This window comes from Camponotus vicinus, unplaced genomic scaffold, assembly GCF_025532165.1.
Source record: "Camponotus vicinus isolate PSW18456_S1 unplaced genomic scaffold, iyCamVici1.0 SCAF_11, whole genome shotgun sequence".
NCBI lineage: Eukaryota > Metazoa > Arthropoda > Insecta > Hymenoptera > Formicidae > Camponotus > Camponotus vicinus.
The window spans coordinates 360,727-378,538 of record NW_028141947.1 but is presented as its reverse complement, the minus strand read 5'-3'; the positions used below and the strand labels follow the sequence as shown (position 1 = coordinate 378,538).

The following is a 17,812-nucleotide window of genomic DNA, read 5'->3' as shown; positions in this document are numbered from 1 at the left end:
TATTATAGCGATATAGATTAAATGTGTATGAATACTTTGAGAGATGTCATCGCGAATAAGAATACGACTCACTTAGCAGGATTGGCAGGATCGTTTCCACCCTCCACGATGAAGGTATAAGTTCGACCTCGCTCAACTGTGATCTCCGGGATCAGCAAGTCATTGATATACCACGCAATACCCCAAGAGGGTGTACCTAGATTACAATAAAGATATTAATAGATTATAATAAGGCAGCATAATTTTAAGCATTATTAAGATTTTGTGAATAAACGAAATCATAAAAAATTTTAAAGTTTTTTATGATTTTTTTAAAGTTTTTTATGATTTTTTTCTGTAATATTGATTAGACAAGAAAAAAGTATCAGGAATTGCTTTATAATATATTCATAATTCAAATATTTAAATATCAGTTGTTTAGAAAGTATTCAATCTGTTAAAAAATACATAAATAAAAATTTGTTTAATACTTATACATATACATATACATATGATATTTGATTGTAAAAGAATTTAATTTTTTAAGTATTTTTTAATCTAGTTCAAGTTCAATTTTGCGTACAATTAATATAGGACTTAGCTGTAGTATATTTGATAAATAGAAGCTGAAATATACAATAAACATGAAATAAAAATGAAACATGATAAAATTTTATAATATATATCATGAGCATAGTACCTGGTATTCGCGAGTATCCTTTTTTCGAGCCAGCCGATTGATAAGAGACATTTAAATAATTATCGATAATATTAAAGATCAATTAATGCATACTATTATACAAACATTATTATAAGTCAAATTGTTTAATAAAATTATAAATATGCACTTATTTGATGCCATTCTAAATTTAATAAAATTATTGGACATACAAATTACTTAAATTTTATAATATATATCATGAGCATAGTACCTGTTATTCGCGAGTATCCTTTTTTCGAGCCAGCCGGCCCAATTTTAGCTGTGAAAGTATCCTTATCTGTAATAACAGCCGCTTCCCAGGGTTCGATCTCAGGAGTGTCCGGAATATTGTATAGGGAATTTGTACACTCGTGGACATTGCTTGACGTAAAATCGATACGAATATCCTCAGTGGTCTTATCGAATCTCTCATGAGCATTGGCTTCGCCCCGTGCATTCAGAAGTCCGATGGCAGCGATCACACTCGTTTCCCTTTCCGGAATCATTCTGTCTTTCACCGGCTCGTTAGTTCTAAGCGGCCGCGTATACGTAACTGTAATTAAAATCGCATAATCAACGATTATCCCTGTGTTTTGTATTTTATATAATAAGTTTTTCTATTTTGAATATTTTCAGAAAGAATCTCGCATTGATTGATAAGAGACATTTAAATAATTATCGATAATATTAAAGATCAATTAATGCATACTATTATACAAACATTATTATAAGTCAAATTGTTTAATAAAATTATAAATATGCACTTATTTGATGCCATTCTAAATTTAATAAAATTATTGGAGACACACAAATTATTTAAATTCTTGTTACTATAATTAATATTAATTCTTGCATAATATTAATTCGTATCTCAATGAACCATATATAAAAAGTAAAATATCGAAAGGAATAAACGCGCAATTAGCCGCGTTTATAAAGTAATAGTATACTCTTTCCGTTTCTATCGCAATACCGTCGTTTATAAATTTTATACGACACTGATATACCTGTTGTTATGCCATTCTTTCGTTCCCCACGCACGAATACCACGTCGTTCCTTCCGCCGACCCTTTTATCCGGACACACGCCCTTCTTGCCGTCGCACTGAGCGATGTCCGACATGTAGTAATCCTCGGCGATGAAATTGCCGGTTCTATTATTATATCCGATCACGACGACATCGCCGCCGATCATCTCGGCCTGGCCTTCCCGACCCGACAGTCCGAACGCCACGTATTGGTCCTCCCTGATGCGACCTGAGACCTGTATTTGTACATCTTCGCCCATCAACTGCCACATCACTTGAACACGGCCCTCCAGCATCTCTTTACAGTTGTTCACTGGCTTAGGCGTCGGTGTACTGCTCGTCTGAAAGAGGAAAGATCGCGACTTGTGATTTATCGACTACGCCGGATTATCGTCCGTCATACAGCAAAATCATCCGTGCATCGATCGTGCGCTGTACTTACTGGATTGTACCACCACGGCGGCTGCTCCGTTTGAAAATCGAGAGCAATGTCATTAATAAAATGGACTGATCAATTGAACGATAGTGATATAGCGAACAAACTCAAATAATATAATGATTTCGTTATGCATGTATAAAAGATACACACAAATTGAATAATTATTATAATGAAATTTACGCGGCTCTTTGGCATTATAATATTTAACTAAGAAGAGATTATACGCAGTTGCCTAAAAATAACGCAAAAGCAAAAGCTTTGCTGACACGAGTTACATTAAATCTAAAATATTAACGGTAAAATTACCATGTATATTTTATCAAGTAAAAACGTAAATGTCCCTCTTCACAGTGTATTCAATACGTCTGTATTACATAAAATGAAGCTTTTCATCGTGTCGCTCAAAGCCGCGTCTATTATCGTTTCATAGTTGGACGTTAATGAGGGTACGTAAGTTCAGAGCATGTATATCAAGCCAACAGATTGGAGAACTCATTTTAGTTTACCGTAATTTTCGTCTGGCCAAGAGCCGGAGGAACGTCAAGATCCCTTGGAATTAGAACATGGCCGAAATTGTGTCTGTATTCAACGCACCATACTGCGAACCAATGGATGTCGTACACTGTCAAGTTTCCCGGCAAGACGATCTCAATGTCCTCCCCTTGATATCCTCTCAGTGGCTCCAAACTGTCCATGGATGAGATTGATAAAATATTACTTCGATAAATTGAATAATGTTTTTAATTAAAATACGAGTTCAATTTTCTTTTCTCTATTGTCGAAAAATATTTCACTTTCCAATATAATTTAATATTTAAGATAATATTATTTCCTCAAAATAATAATAAAATTGATTTAAGTTTATTACAAGATTTTTTGATGAATTTTGACGAATAAATAATTCAAATAAAAATAATAATTTTATTAAAATGGCATAAAATAAAAATAATACAATTCTTTCACTTATTTCTCGTATAATTTATTATATTATGCTAAACCATATTTAATTATTAGTTTTTTAAATCAATGTATATATATAAAAATTTTATGTGCGAATTATAATTTATTTATTATTTATTTTACGGTTATATTTCAACCGACCTGCCCACTTCATTGGGGACCTTGATTCCAAAACGACTAGGTTCCGAGCCATTGCCAACCCAGAAGTAAGCGTCCGGGCCCTCACCGTCGTAATGTAAATTCGGAATGTAGATGGTTTTACTGTCGAGAATACTGATATTACCGCTGCGAAGACCGTGCGCCAATCTCGAAAACTCAGGAAGTACTTGTAGTTTCGGTACTTTCAAATCGCTCGGTATATAGACATCGCCGAAATCGACCTGAAATATAAATATATTATAATATATAGATATATTTATTTTAAATATCTATTTTATACACATGCAACTTTTTACAATTAAAATTAATTTAAAATTAAATACAATAAACTTTCGCAGCTTTGCTAAGTTTTTTGCACACCTTGAAATATTAAATTTGATTTTTACTTAATTTATCAATTATTTATTAATATTAAAATTTTTATTTCAGCTCTAAGTAAAATTTGCAAAAGGCGTTTTTATAATCCTAGACAAAATCAAAAGGAGCTGAATCACATAGATCTCTATATGACAATGAAGTAATGATTACAAAAATAACTTTTATTATTGAAACAGAACATCAAATTTTATTTTGATTATATATTGAAAAATTTTACAGTCTTTATATTTGGGACTTTATCAAAATCATCCCGACAAACTCGCTAATTTTCCTCCTGAAGATATGCATTTACACCCCCATAATGTCGTCGAAAGAGTCGATCTATCATCCCCGGCGTTCGAGTTGACGTACCGATGAGGGGTTTCGGCTCGTTTATATTCTAAGTTCCGTCAAACGTCTCAACGTCTGAGAAGAGGAAGTCGAGAAAAGAGAGGAGGAATATAGAAAGACAGAAAGAGAAAGAGAAAGACAGAAAGTAAAGAAGCGAGTTATCGGTCCAAGGTTCGTAAAATCCGAGAAACGGATTCCACCCTCCTTCGGAGCGGGGTTGCATCCGTTCTCTTTCTCCAGGGAGCATTTTATGGGAGAAAATTCAACGTTCACGCGACGATTTCTCAACTCATTCCGAAACCCCGAACAAATCTATTCGTGAATGGCAAAATAGCGAGCTTCTATTATACCCAGCCTTCCTCGAGCGGATTTTCCGCGTTTTCTGTCTCGCGAGAATAATATAATCGAGTTTCTGTTAAAAGGAAATCCTCTTTTACATATAAAAGTTTTCCTACATAAGCAAACTTAGCTATCAAGTTTTCAACCTTTTATAATTTAAAAGATGATAAATTTTCGATATTTATGAACGAAATGTAGTGCATAATTATTTTGGGATAATAATAAAAATTAAATTTTCTTTCGTAATCATTAAAATAATTAGAATAATATATAATTTACAGGCAAGATTTTTATATATTTTTCATTTGTCACTCAAAAAATTTGTTAAGCTCAAACATTGCACCAAAAACTTCTAAGATTAATATAAATTTAAATCACATTATATAATTTAATCACATTTGTATATTGCACACTTGACTTTCTTTGACTTGTAGATTCGATAAAACTAGCATTTTTAGAAACTCAATTGTAATAAAATTGCACTATCATCCACGCCAATTAAAATGGAAATATCGTATCACCGGTTAAGAATCTCGTCACTTACAATTCTGCATTCCAATTATGATTAGTAATTGGCTAATTAAAATTAAAATGGATTTAATTGGAAGATGCTGAAATAGAAATTAGATAAATGATAGTGCCTCCGCGAGAAATTAAATCAGGAAGATGTTGTATGCGAAAAGAGAGACAAGGAGCCCCGCAGCTGATAAATAGTTCGCTAACTAAGATTACGTCTTTGAAATCGCGATGCGCCATGATTTTCTCTGGAAACAGCTTCGCGAGGAATATGCTCTGGAAGTTATACCGAGTACATTTTACAGAATTCTGCGTGTGGTATATACAAATCAACGGAACGCGCAGAAGTTTCTTCGGTTTTGCAGAAGTCCCTTTGTGCGATGTACGGCCGTGCGGCAATTTCATCTCTAACAGGCACAACTGGCAAAGTGGCTGGAAAATTTAACATTTGCATGCACCCGCGCCATAATTTACATTTCCATTTGCGAGGAATACTTTACTCCTGTGCATCCTATAAAGTTTAGGAGCTCCTCAGTTTCGTAATTAATTCCCTTCTGTCAACGTCAATCGCCCCCTTAACAAATTATCAAATTATCAATATCTTAAAATACTAAACAAATGCAAATGGAATTTTGTCATTGACAAAATTTGAATTTGGAGTATTGTTATAAAGATTATTACTACTTAGGAAATAAAAAAAGTTATAAATACAAATGTTAACTAACAACAAGATATTTTTAATCTCATATACAATTATGAGATATAAGTTTCAATATATAAACATTAATTTTGAGAAATTCGTATAATCTAACAATTAAATGCATAATTAAATATCCATAATTATACTGCACGAGCTATTTATTGCTAATCAATTCATGATTGATTCTAGATTTTACGCGGCCTTTTATGACGTCAAATCTAGAAATAGTGGCTCTCTCGATTCCTCACAGATCGTTTCGGAACTAAAGCAACGACACACACAGCCGTGCACTAATTTCATCATTAATAATAATTATTATCGACGAGTTGGGAGGGGCTCCCACGAGGCTGCAAAATTTGCATGCGCATTAATCCCATTTCGTTTAAGGGCTCGTCAATCATACTTCCCTTGCCTAGCTGATGGTTCGATGTACGAGTCCAGAAATGTTCTATACGAATGAGCCGCAAAACGGGCTTAATGGCATTTTGAATAGAGCCATACTTAAAATCGGCTATCCACAATTGCACTTCTTCATTACAGTAGAAGAGAGACTATATGTATCAATATTATTTTAAAGCATTAGAAAATATATTTTTAATTTTATTATATAATATGTATCGAAACTAATTAAATATTTTTTATTTAGAAAATAGATTTGACATTTTTTAATCAATTTTTATAAAAATTAAAACTAAGAATTTTTTAAAATAAAAGTTTTATAAACAATTGATGTCTCTCTCTCGATGAATTTATAAAAATAATAAAAAACAATGTTGTGTGTGTATATGCGATATCATTGCAATTTACTGTATATTTTGCCTAGCAATTGTATATTTTATTGATATTTCATGGTTGTAATTAATAATAATTTATCAAACTACATATTTATTACATTATATTACATAATATTACATATTATATTATTTTCATTACAGAATATTACATTTGTTTGTCGTAATATAGTTTCTCCAATAATTTTAGAATATATTATATAATTAATAATTATAATCTGACTACTGCATGACTATTGCAAGTTCAAAACTGAATTTATGTATGGTAGAACTTTAATTGATTTCGGAGACTGTGGTAATCGCTCTTTGTAACGGAATGACAAGAAATTACTCTGTTCAGCGACATTAACATCCTACGCGTTGACGTATAGATCAGCGATAAATTTAATAACACCTACACAGTTCCTTCCTTCCTAATTATCGAGTATTCACTGACATTAAACGGTGAGATACGATGAATATACGAATATTTGCCATTCACTAAACTAAACACCCACCTGTCGACGTGTTGATTCCCATCCTACGTCACAGTTTTCTTTTATATATAAACTGTGTTCTTTTATATATATAAAGTAATTCATAAAATATGAAATATAATCTCGCGAGCGCACGGATAACACAATGTGTTTCAGAAAGTTCTCAGCGTTGAAAATGAGATACGAATATATCGAAAAAATATTTCCACGTTTAATTCCAACGATTTTGCGATTATTTTTCGTTCGTTTGACATTGTTTTATTTATGTTGAACGATCTAACAGACATGAAATAATGCTGTGCGATTTGAAGAATTTTTATAAAACTGCAACTATGTATGTAATTTACGTATCGGAATAGTATAATCGATATTTGTATAGTCGGTAGAAAAAGAGTTTTCTGATATACAATCGACAAATTATCATTTATCAGACTATTTTTTAGATAATATACATAATTACATAATTTTTTATATGCATAATTTGCAATAAATATTATATAATTAGATAAAATAAAATATTTAACAACGAGAGAAACTATTCAATACGCAATTTTATGCATATTTCTTTTTATTGTAGAAAGCGTAACGATACATTCGTATTACGATCAGATTATCAAATAATTGACCGTTACTGGAATTTTAAATCCACTTGCAGATTCAATTGTCTAGATATTGGAATACATGGTATCACTCGATAACTAAATATTGCCAATAATTAAGTGAGCGGCTCTCAAGTCAAGTATACTCTCAAAAAAAATCTGCGTGAATATCGACGCAAATTATAATTCATATTATGACTATAATTGTGAATACAAAGTAATTTTCATACAGATGGAAAGCGAGCTAATAAATGTATGGAATGAGAATATATTTATAAAAATGAATTATTCCATTCTACTACAATTTATTCTATTTTTTAATGGAATAAGCTTTGTAAATTCAAATTTATTGCTCTGCTAATTAAATATATAAAATTTTGAAAATTCGTGAATATATAATTGAAAGTTACAACATTGAGCAAAACAATAATGTAATTGATTTTTTTAAGAGACATTAAAAAAATAGAAATTAAAGTTAAAAACTAGATTTTTAAATAAATTTTTCCTTAAATTCTTGTTATAAAAAGAAAATAATTAGTCCATTTTTGCACTTCTGAATTGTCAGTCAAGATCAGGTTCTTGATCGTAAAATCGACACTCTATTAATTTTCACGAGAGATCGATAATATTGACTAGAAATATTGACTAGATCAGTGGATAGTAGTTTTAAAAAATTTAGCAAGAGCGGCTCCTCGAAATTTTATTTTACTACTTGTCGTCTAATCTTTCCAGAATTTTTTTAAGAAAATGCCAACTCGGTGCTAGTTTCGATCCGATTGCCCGTGACTGTTACAAGGGGGATGCGTATCTGTCGGTTTATAAACTGGAACGCGATGATGTGTGGGGTTCTTCGTCAATCCGATATCTTTGATGTAGCCGTTTTACCCCCAGCCCCCGAGGTTTTCAGCCCGGAGTCGCTGCAACGCTCCCTCCTCCTAATAGACTGTTTATCTCGTAAGCTCAGATTTAAATTCGGATTAGGGGCTATTATGCGAGCTTCCGTAAGAGCGTGCGTCTGCCAGAAACGTAGCTGTCATATAACTAGGACTATAATACTATATTGTGTACTTATATATATATTTTTTACTTTATATACTTTTTATAATATAAAAATAATTGAGAATTTAAATTTTTATGCCAAAATCACTTAAAAATTATCCAAATTATTCAATTAAATTAGCAATTTATTTATCTTCATATATACGTATTTATTTTATAATAAATAACTAAATGATTTATAAAAAGCATGAGCTTAAAAGAGATGTATTTTATATTTTCTATGTTTCATATTTTTTAACACGAATATATTTTTTAAACATAGATTATTTGTCCCAAAAACCGATAAAGTACATGAGATTAAGTGCAAATTTGATCGTGAGAAATGCGCGATTGTTTTGCATGCTCTTGTTTAAAGCAGATTAATGTAAACTTATTGTATTTGCTTGCAATGGATGATTGCGGCTGCCGTGATTTTCATGTTAATCTAAAAGTATGAAAATTTTTTTAAATAAAATAGTTGACATAAACATAAACTTTTTCTTTCTCCTCATTTTGAATTATTAAAGATCTATTCCATTTAAATATTTTTTAAACAAAAATAGTTTTTTTATAAAAAGAATATATAAAGAACATATTTAAGAAAAACACTTATTAAACAAATATTATGCAAACGTTAATTAGCAGCTTTTTATTAATCTTCTTATATTTCAAATAAAATACAAATTTTTTTATACATCTGTGAAATATTATTAGTTTCTTGTAACAATTATAGAACACACATACACATAATTAAAATTATTAACTCTAATAATAAGAAAAATAAATTATTAGAAAATAAGTTATTAGAAAGAAAAAGTTATTAGGAAGAAAAAGACTTTATTTTCAAGAGAGTCGCGCTTCCATCTTCAATAATTCCATTATTAATAATTGTTCAAATCGACGTATTTCAAATTCACCAGCATTGAAAAGCACTTAAAAAAAATGAGAAGATCACAGAATATACTACTATATAAAATATATTAAATCCATTCCAATCTGTAATTTTCTCTATTTTTTCTCGACGCATTATTGACGTAAAATATTTCTGTGCACCTATATATTACGTTTCATAAAATTATATTCCAATATATTCTATAAGCATAAAATATTAATAATTTAATCGATATTATTAAAAGTAGTGAAACGTCAATATCCGCCTTCGCTCGAGGAAATAAAATAAAATATAACGCGTCTCTCTTCTCTTTCACGTACGTATTACGGGGAAATCTTTTCTTTTTTCCCCCCACGCAATTGGGATCTGTGCGTTGCTGATACACCCGTTATAACCCGTGGGTGGCTACTCGAGCAGTCGATATTCAATCAAATAAATCCCCCTAACAAACTGGAGAGTCACGGATAGCATCGAGAAACAATTGGAGAAGGGAAAGGGAGATAAAGCGGCAGCGAGTCGATGAGAGAGAAAAAGACGAGATGAGAGAGAGAGGAAAAGAGAAAACGAAAAGGGAGAACGGAGATGGAAAAAGAAATGAATGAATATGAGGGGGACCATTACGTATCGCGAAGATTCCGGTTCCGAACCGAAGCTGTATATTATTTTAGCGCCTTATCAGATTCGCGTATCATCCCTCAGTCGCACAAGGGCGTCGTCCCCCAATATAATCACCCCCTATCGCGAGACGCATGTCCTTTCGGAAATTGAGACATCGGTGCTCGTTAAACGATGCAATAGTGTCATTCAAATGGCAATCATTCCACCGAATAACTGCAGCAAAGACATGTGTGACAATGTAATTTATTTTACAAATTATCATTCTTCTGCAAAAACTATTATTTTTCAAGAATCAGTAATATTATTACATTGCAATAACAAGAGTGTTCATAGTCTAAAATTGATCTAAAGAAAATTGAGCAAAAACATTGAGCAAGATATAAATAACAATAATAAAAAGAAAATTGAAAGAATTAGAATTACAAAAAAACGAAAAGAATACTATTTACATAAGGAAAAATTAAAGAAGGTAATTAAATTAGAACTCTAAAAATAAGAGACTAGAATTAATATAAAATAAAAAAAATAATTACGGAATAAAAATGTAATTTCGAAAGTGATTAAAACTTGATTAAAAGTGATTAAAACTTGATTAAAAGTGGATATTACGTTTTTATTGATTCTAAATTAATTTCCCAAAATCAACATTAGCAGACAAGTTAAAAAAATATTGTTTGCTCAGATTTCTTTGCTAAATAAAAAAGCTGTTTCACTAAAATGCATATATATACTTTCTAAATTTTCATTCTCTTAAAAAAGCTTCACATATGTACCTTTCTTTTGTCTCATCTTTTTTAACCTTTATTTGTTTAATATTTTTTCGTGATTACAAGAAAACCTGTTGAAGAGATATAAGACTTTTACAAATTATGTAGAAAGTGTCAGATGATATCATTATTCGATACGGGTGAAATTCGCACTAAAGGCACGGTCTTTGTGTAAACGTGTATCACCTTGCTTAACAAGATCGAAATGTATCCTTTTACGAGCATTCTCTAGAATCCCAATTCAAAGTCGAAGAACGAGCAATTGGCAAGAAGGCGGATCAAGAGAGAAGGAAGACAACGCGATAGAAATACCAGGTTGAAATTCGAACTAAAAAAGGCCTTTTATTCGCGAGATCGTTGGACTTTAAGTAGGTGATAAATTAAACGAGCCCTCTGCACCCTTCTCCCTTTTCACCCTCTCTCCGTAATACGTCTATATCTTAGCCGCCAGATTTAATGGAGTTTTTTTCAACCAGGAGTTTTCTATCCTGCGGATAAGCTCTTGTTAAATATGTTCCGCTGGGCCAGTCTAATTACGTGGATTTCGAGCATCGTTCAAAAATTCACTTCCAACAGAGGGATATTCGAGAAAGTATGAATAAATTAACTTGAGTTTTCATCAAAGACAATATCTACAAACATATCTACGAACATTAACGAAGCGTCACGCATTTATTACAGATAAAAGGTAAAGATAAGGCTAGATAAAAGATAAAGACTGGGTATGAAAATGCCATAATATAAATAATTATATTTTATATCGTACGATAATAACTATTATTTGTCACATCGCCAAAAAAATATCGTTTGTTAATTTCGAGTTTAAACAGCTTAATATCAACAAAATTCTATCACAAGAAAATTAAGAATATAAATAGATTTATTGGGACCTATGTATTAAATTATAAATTGTTAAACTTGCCAATAGAATCAACTGAGTAGATATTAAAATGATGATATTAATTTAAAAATTAACAAGTATTTTTTAATATAATTATTCTACGAAACGTTTTACGAAATAAAGAAGCCTCTCACGATTTGTTATTTTATATATATATTTCTGTATGCATATATTAAATATTCAGAGCGCAAAAAATAGTCAAGATGATCGCGATTTTTTCTGCATTTTGCAAAAGCATTCTTCTTCCGCGACTTCTAAAGATGACTAGACTATCCTCCCACCCCCAAGATATGCTACGACAATATTAGTAGCAGTTGCCCATCCATCCCTCTGTAATACGAATGACGAAACTTTCCCGGCGACAGAAGGACCGGTGGGCGGTCCTCCGGGATACCTGGAACTTTCGCAAGCTCTCGTCCAATCGGCGTGTTGGAAAGCGAGAGAGGTAGATAAAGAGACAGTGCTAGAGGATATAAAGAGGGTTGCAGAAGAGGAACTGTCCCCTGGCAGGTTGAGGAAACAGAGAGCCTTTTCGCCGGATGAAAAAATGATAACTTTCGTTATGAAATACACAAGTGTAATTATATATAGATGCACGTAACGTGCTTTACTTGCATTCTGTGTTTTTGCATATTTTGTTTCCGATTGATTCTATATAAACGTTTTGCTCGATTCTCGCACCAACAATTTTTTTACCATGCACACTCGATATTTGTTTACTGAAGCGGGTCAACGACAATGTGTATCGTTTTTGGAAATATTACATCGTTTAATATAAATAACGTAACGATATTGTTAATAATACAGCATAATTTCTTACATAATATTCATTCTAAAATATGCAAATAGGAATTTTACAATAATGCAAATAGAAATATAGTGTATTTCATGTGATATCCCACGTAAAAAAATTTATAATAAAATACATATAAGGCAATATTTATTTTAAATATTAATTGAACGAAGTATATATTTATCTCTTAACGAGAGACTTTTTCCGAAAAAGATGCATGTCTGCTTGTCAGATAAAACAAGTATAATATTACTAAAATTATATATTCGTAAATAAAAAACTATTTTAGATCTTTCATTCATTGTTGGAAACTATTTTCGTAACAAAGCTTCGTAATAAATGTACTATTCCCTTCTTTACATTCTTAGATATTTTTATGAAGTGATAAATAATGAATACGCGAAAAATTATTTCTTAAACGGACGGCTATGCTATTTACTGGAAGATCTTCCGAAACTGGTTTGTACGTCAGCTTCGATTTATCCATCGAGTTTCCATTGATACCCGGAGCGTTGCATGGGCGTGTGTACGTCAGTGCATCGCTGTGTATTTGAGATACGATCTGATACATCGGTATACATCAGCTGAAATATACACCCACGAAGACGAGTCAATACGTAGGTGATGTTAAAATGGCGCACGAGATATTTAATGCCCTTCGACCTTCTCGTCGAGATTACACGTATACTCTGCATATTTGACTTTGAAGTCGCTGATATTAGATCTGATTAAATGAGATTCAATTTATTACAAGTCCTTTCCCTCTCTGTAGAAGCTTTCAAATTGAAGCTCTTTCGAAGTTTTATCTATTCATTATTTGTTTCATTATCTATTCATTATTAAAATAATAAAAAATATGTAATAAAATAAAAAAACACGACAAATATAATTGAGAATAGTAATATATAAATTTAAAAATACGCGTGTGCGGGATAAGATTAATATGTACAAAAATTAACAAATTAAATACAATGATTGTAATCGTACATGGAGATTTATTGTGGAAGGAACCATTATCGTAATATTTTTGAGCGCAGAAGTGAAGGTACGAGAACCATAATTGATAAGAGTAAAAATTATTTTATTTTAACATATGAAATTTTGAAACTTTTTTGTAATTTATTCGCGTGTAAAATTATAACAAGTTTTAGCTTGAATGTTAACTATATAATCGTCAATCAATATTGGAAACTGTGTAAACGAAATCGTTAGTTCCTCGAGAAGATGCCATCTTCTCGATCAAAAGCTTCGACCTTCGGAAACAAACTCCTGGCCTTCGACCTCGACACCGAGACCACTGGGGGAGGCGGGGGGGAGGTGATCCCCCGGTGTTCAAAATGGCGGCGCTTGGAACACGGAATACCGCAACATGGGCAGAAGCGGAGGAAGAGAGACACCTGTGCGAGGGGCAAAGGGAGGATACGCCAGACAGTCCAAAGAAGCGAAAGAGACAAAAACGACGTGGCTTTAGATGAGGAAAATGTCGCGTCATTTTTAGGAATGCACCCCTGAATAAATAGAATGGAATAACGTAGAAACGAATGGTAAAACGAAATAGCCAGAGGTGGAAGCGTAGGAAGGAAAGGGTTGCGCGACGAAAGAGAAAGAGACGGGACGGGACGAAGATGGGGGATACCTGCTGAATGGTAAGGGTGGAAAGAGAAAGAGAGAGAGAGAGAGAGAGAGAAGGAGAAAGAGAGCAGGAGGAGAATAAGAGAAAGAGAGAGAAAGAGAACATCCTCGGCTGCCAGCCAGCCAGTCAGCCAGCCCCGGCCAACATCGACCGGGTATTGTCGCGTCTGCGCTTGCGCCACTGTTATCCAGGACTATCAACCTTGCCTCAATTCCTGATCGTCCGTTTTCCGTGTCCCCGTCAGCGCTACTTGTGTATGGGACTATTGACTCGTGTGTGCGAGCGCGCATCTGTACGTACGTATATATGACGTATGTATGTGCGTGTGTCTATGCGTATACATATACGTATACATGTGCATATGGACACGCGGTATCCGCGCAACTCGCGCGTATCATCCCCCCGTGACGCGTTTATGTGCCAGCCGCGATCACGCTCGACGTCGAATCGATAGACGTCGAGATTTCTCATGTGCGGATAGTCATTTTCTACGTGATCGATGAACCTCCAAATATCCGAAAGCCGAAACGCGTTATCGGAAACGGTTGTTTATCGAGAGCAACGTTGAATTTTGCGCTATATGCTAAAGCTTTGTTAAAACTTGTATTGATAATAAAAAAAATAGCGTAACCCATCATGGGTTTATTGTAATAGACAAATAAACATATGAGTTTTTTTAGTCAAATAAGTTAAAATAATAAGTATAATTTGTGGCACAAGAGTAGAAATATATTTCAAAGTTTCTCTTAAGTTTACATTTCAAAGTAATTTTATTGTTGCTATTGTATAATAAAAAGGCAAAAAACTAAAAAGTAAAGAACTTTACAAGCAAAATTTTGAAATAAATAATTTAAAAATTTTTTCAAGTTTTTAATGAGAGAGAGAATAAAAATGATTAATATAAATTTTATTATCTTTTAAAACCATCTCTCTTTTCGCGCAAACACTGTAAATTAGAATTAACTATTCAAGGCCCAACTAAATTAAGACTTTCGAATCGTCAAAATAAATTTATTTTTATAATTTATTCTATAATTTCGATCATATAAATGATAGCGACAAATCATCAATAAATGCCTTGGCAACTTCTAATTTGTCCACCGATTTGTACATCGATATTGTGTACGGAATCGTATGTCGATCGTTACTGTATCCAGTGACAAGTTTGCCGATTTGTCAAGATTATTAATGGCTATATCAGTGGATAGTTGTTTTGCATCCAACTGCACTCGTCATGCGAGTTATTGTACTTTAGCAAAATTAGTTTGACGAAAAAATTCTAATAAAACGATAGTAATAATAATGTAAAGTACTAATGTAAAGATTGATAGTAAAAACAAAGAATCGATGTATGCGAGAGATTTGGTCTCTCTCTTGAGAAAATACAAAAATATATGAGAATTTCCGTATAATCTATGCTAATATCACTGAGAGCACGCATGAAAGCTATTTAAAGTGTGCAGATTTCAAGAAAATATCTTCGATCCATTAGAAAGAAATGTGTCGTGAGTTATATCGAAAGGTAGAAATATATTAATAAGAAAAAAAATACATACGTGACACAGATCGCGTGAAAGATGTGAGGCGATATTTCAAACGTTATACGTCCGAACTAAAATCTCCCATAAGACCCTTTTCCAAATACTCTGCGAGAAGGCATCGCGAAAATCCCGTGTCCCGATATGAAATCGATTATTAACATTGACTTCGATGAAGGACCAACGGCATCGTACGGCTTCCGAAGTTATACGACGTGCTTGAAAAGCTCTCGCGGCGCCAATACAATGAATGATGTCAATATAGAGAAAAAATGTTTCAAAGCTTTTACGCACACCGTCCGTGAAACTTATCAGTGTCGCTTTTATGTTTCATATTGTTGACGGCATCGCAAAATCACCCGCATGTCACGAAATTTTATTATTCCGCTGAAATGACCGACGGAATTTTGACCGGTGAATAATTTTCATCATGAGGTATATGCAAATATTTAGCCCGATACGTGATGAAAAAGCGAGGATAAAACGCGACATGATGTATGTATATTAATGTATATTAATAATGCATCTTATAAATAATAAACTATACCGAAAAGAGAGTAACGAAAATTGCGCGATATATTTTTTATTACCCTAGTTTTTTTCTTAGTTCCATTAATAATTAGTTGAAAACAATTTTATCAAGTTGATGCAAAATAATATCGAATTCTAAAAGAATAATAAGAGAATTATAGGAGAATATTGCAACATACATATTCACTTAAATCATCTATAATAACTGCAAATAATAATAATAATAATAATAATAATATTTTAACATTTTCACATACAATTTTAGAAAAATATTAAGAAATATAGAGAAAAGAACCCGCTTATAAAATGTATTAAAGATATATATTTTTTTCATAAATAAATTATATTCAGTATTTAAGATTATTAAAAAAAAGATTGTTAAAAATTTTAGAATATCTATTAATATTAAGAACTACTCTGCACGATATCGGCAAGAGGAGCTTATGTCTGATCAGGACGCGATTCTCCACTTGTGCGCTCTTTTGGGAATCCACGCCAGGAATCTATTCTAAGCGGTTATTAATTGACGCTCTCCCAGGCACAGGGTCGGATCGTCCACTTGGTGCCAGAAGCAATCGTACTTCGTCATTCCACCCCGAAAACTATGAGGCGTTTAATTAACCCCGGGACGCCTAGAAAAGAGACCGGAGAATTCACATGCAAATATCGTGTGACATGACTGTGGAACAATCATTTCTTTTTCCAACTAGAACGCGGCTAACAGAACGAACACCGACTTCTGACACTTCGCGCGAGCTAGATTTCATTCGGAAATATCGCCATTTCAGCGAGAAAAGAAAACTCTCCAAAAAGACATAAAAAAAAGAGACGTGTCAAAAGTGTCTGCTTTTTTCTTTTCCCTTGAAAAGTCTGGTTTTCTCAAAAATAACGTTATTTTTCGAAGGATAAGGAGACGACAAGAAAAAGTAAAAAGAAGCGAATTATCGTTCATTATATTTGAAAGTCTCGCTTGAAAATATTATCATAATCGCCAAAATTATTTGCCATTACGATAAAATATATTACGATCGAGGATTTTAAATTTTGAAAGGATTTTACATAATTTTAAATTATCGCGTCATATAATATAATGCGAACAATGAACGCAATACAATGCACGATCGGTGAGATAGTTTAACACGGTGTCTGCCTTTACACGATTTGTTGTTGGTCTAATCAGATACACGAATGAGTCACGCTATGAAAAACGACAAACGCGATCGAGCTAATCGCGAGTGGCATAGTAGTTCATGTCACGCATAGGTCAGCCAGAAAGTGAAAAATACTGTAATCGATGATACCCGTAAAAGATATTAATGCAATTACATTAATTTAATGCAATTACATTAATTATTAATTTCGTATCCCTAAAAGATATTTTTATCAGTATCTTTTTTTTATCTATGCATAGAATATTTATAGAGATTCGTGAATAGTATTAAATTTATCGAAATATATACATTTTCACAATAATATACTTTTAGTACTATGAATACATGATTGGAAATATATTAATTGTTAAAATTGATTATAACACATAAATATATCATATTTTTATTATAGTTTTATTGTTAGCTACTTTATTCATTATTTTATTAATTTTAGAAATTTTCTTGTAATATTTGTATTATTTAATAATCATATAAGAATAATCTTAATAATTGGAAAATTAAAAGAAAATATAAATGATGCTTTTCTTACACTTGAC

At 32.3% G+C, this 17,812-nt stretch overlaps 1 protein-coding gene across 8 annotated transcripts in view; it reads right to left on the bottom strand.

The window, feature by feature from the left end:
* The window catches only part of LOC145962190 (protein Skeletor, isoforms B/C), a 66,586-nt gene that overhangs the window by 6,925 nt on the left and 41,849 nt on the right, over positions 1-17,812 (bottom strand). For 5 of the 8 annotated variants that reach the window (XM_083083156.1, XM_083083152.1, XM_083083155.1 and 2 more), the window contains exons 5-11: positions 3,247-3,485; positions 2,652-2,832; positions 2,149-2,169; positions 1,687-2,047; positions 912-1,232; positions 680-697; positions 73-196 (exon numbers count right to left, since the gene is read on the bottom strand). In XM_083083156.1, coding sequence (XP_082939282.1) covers positions 73-196; positions 680-697; positions 912-1,232; positions 1,687-2,047; positions 2,149-2,169; positions 2,652-2,832; positions 3,247-3,485 — 1,265 coding nt within the window. The remainder of the gene's footprint in view (positions 1-72; positions 197-679; positions 698-911; positions 1,233-1,686; positions 2,048-2,148; positions 2,170-2,651; positions 2,833-3,246; positions 3,486-17,812) is intronic. The other 3 variants (XM_083083157.1, XM_083083158.1, XM_083083159.1) reach the window with 3 other exon arrangements.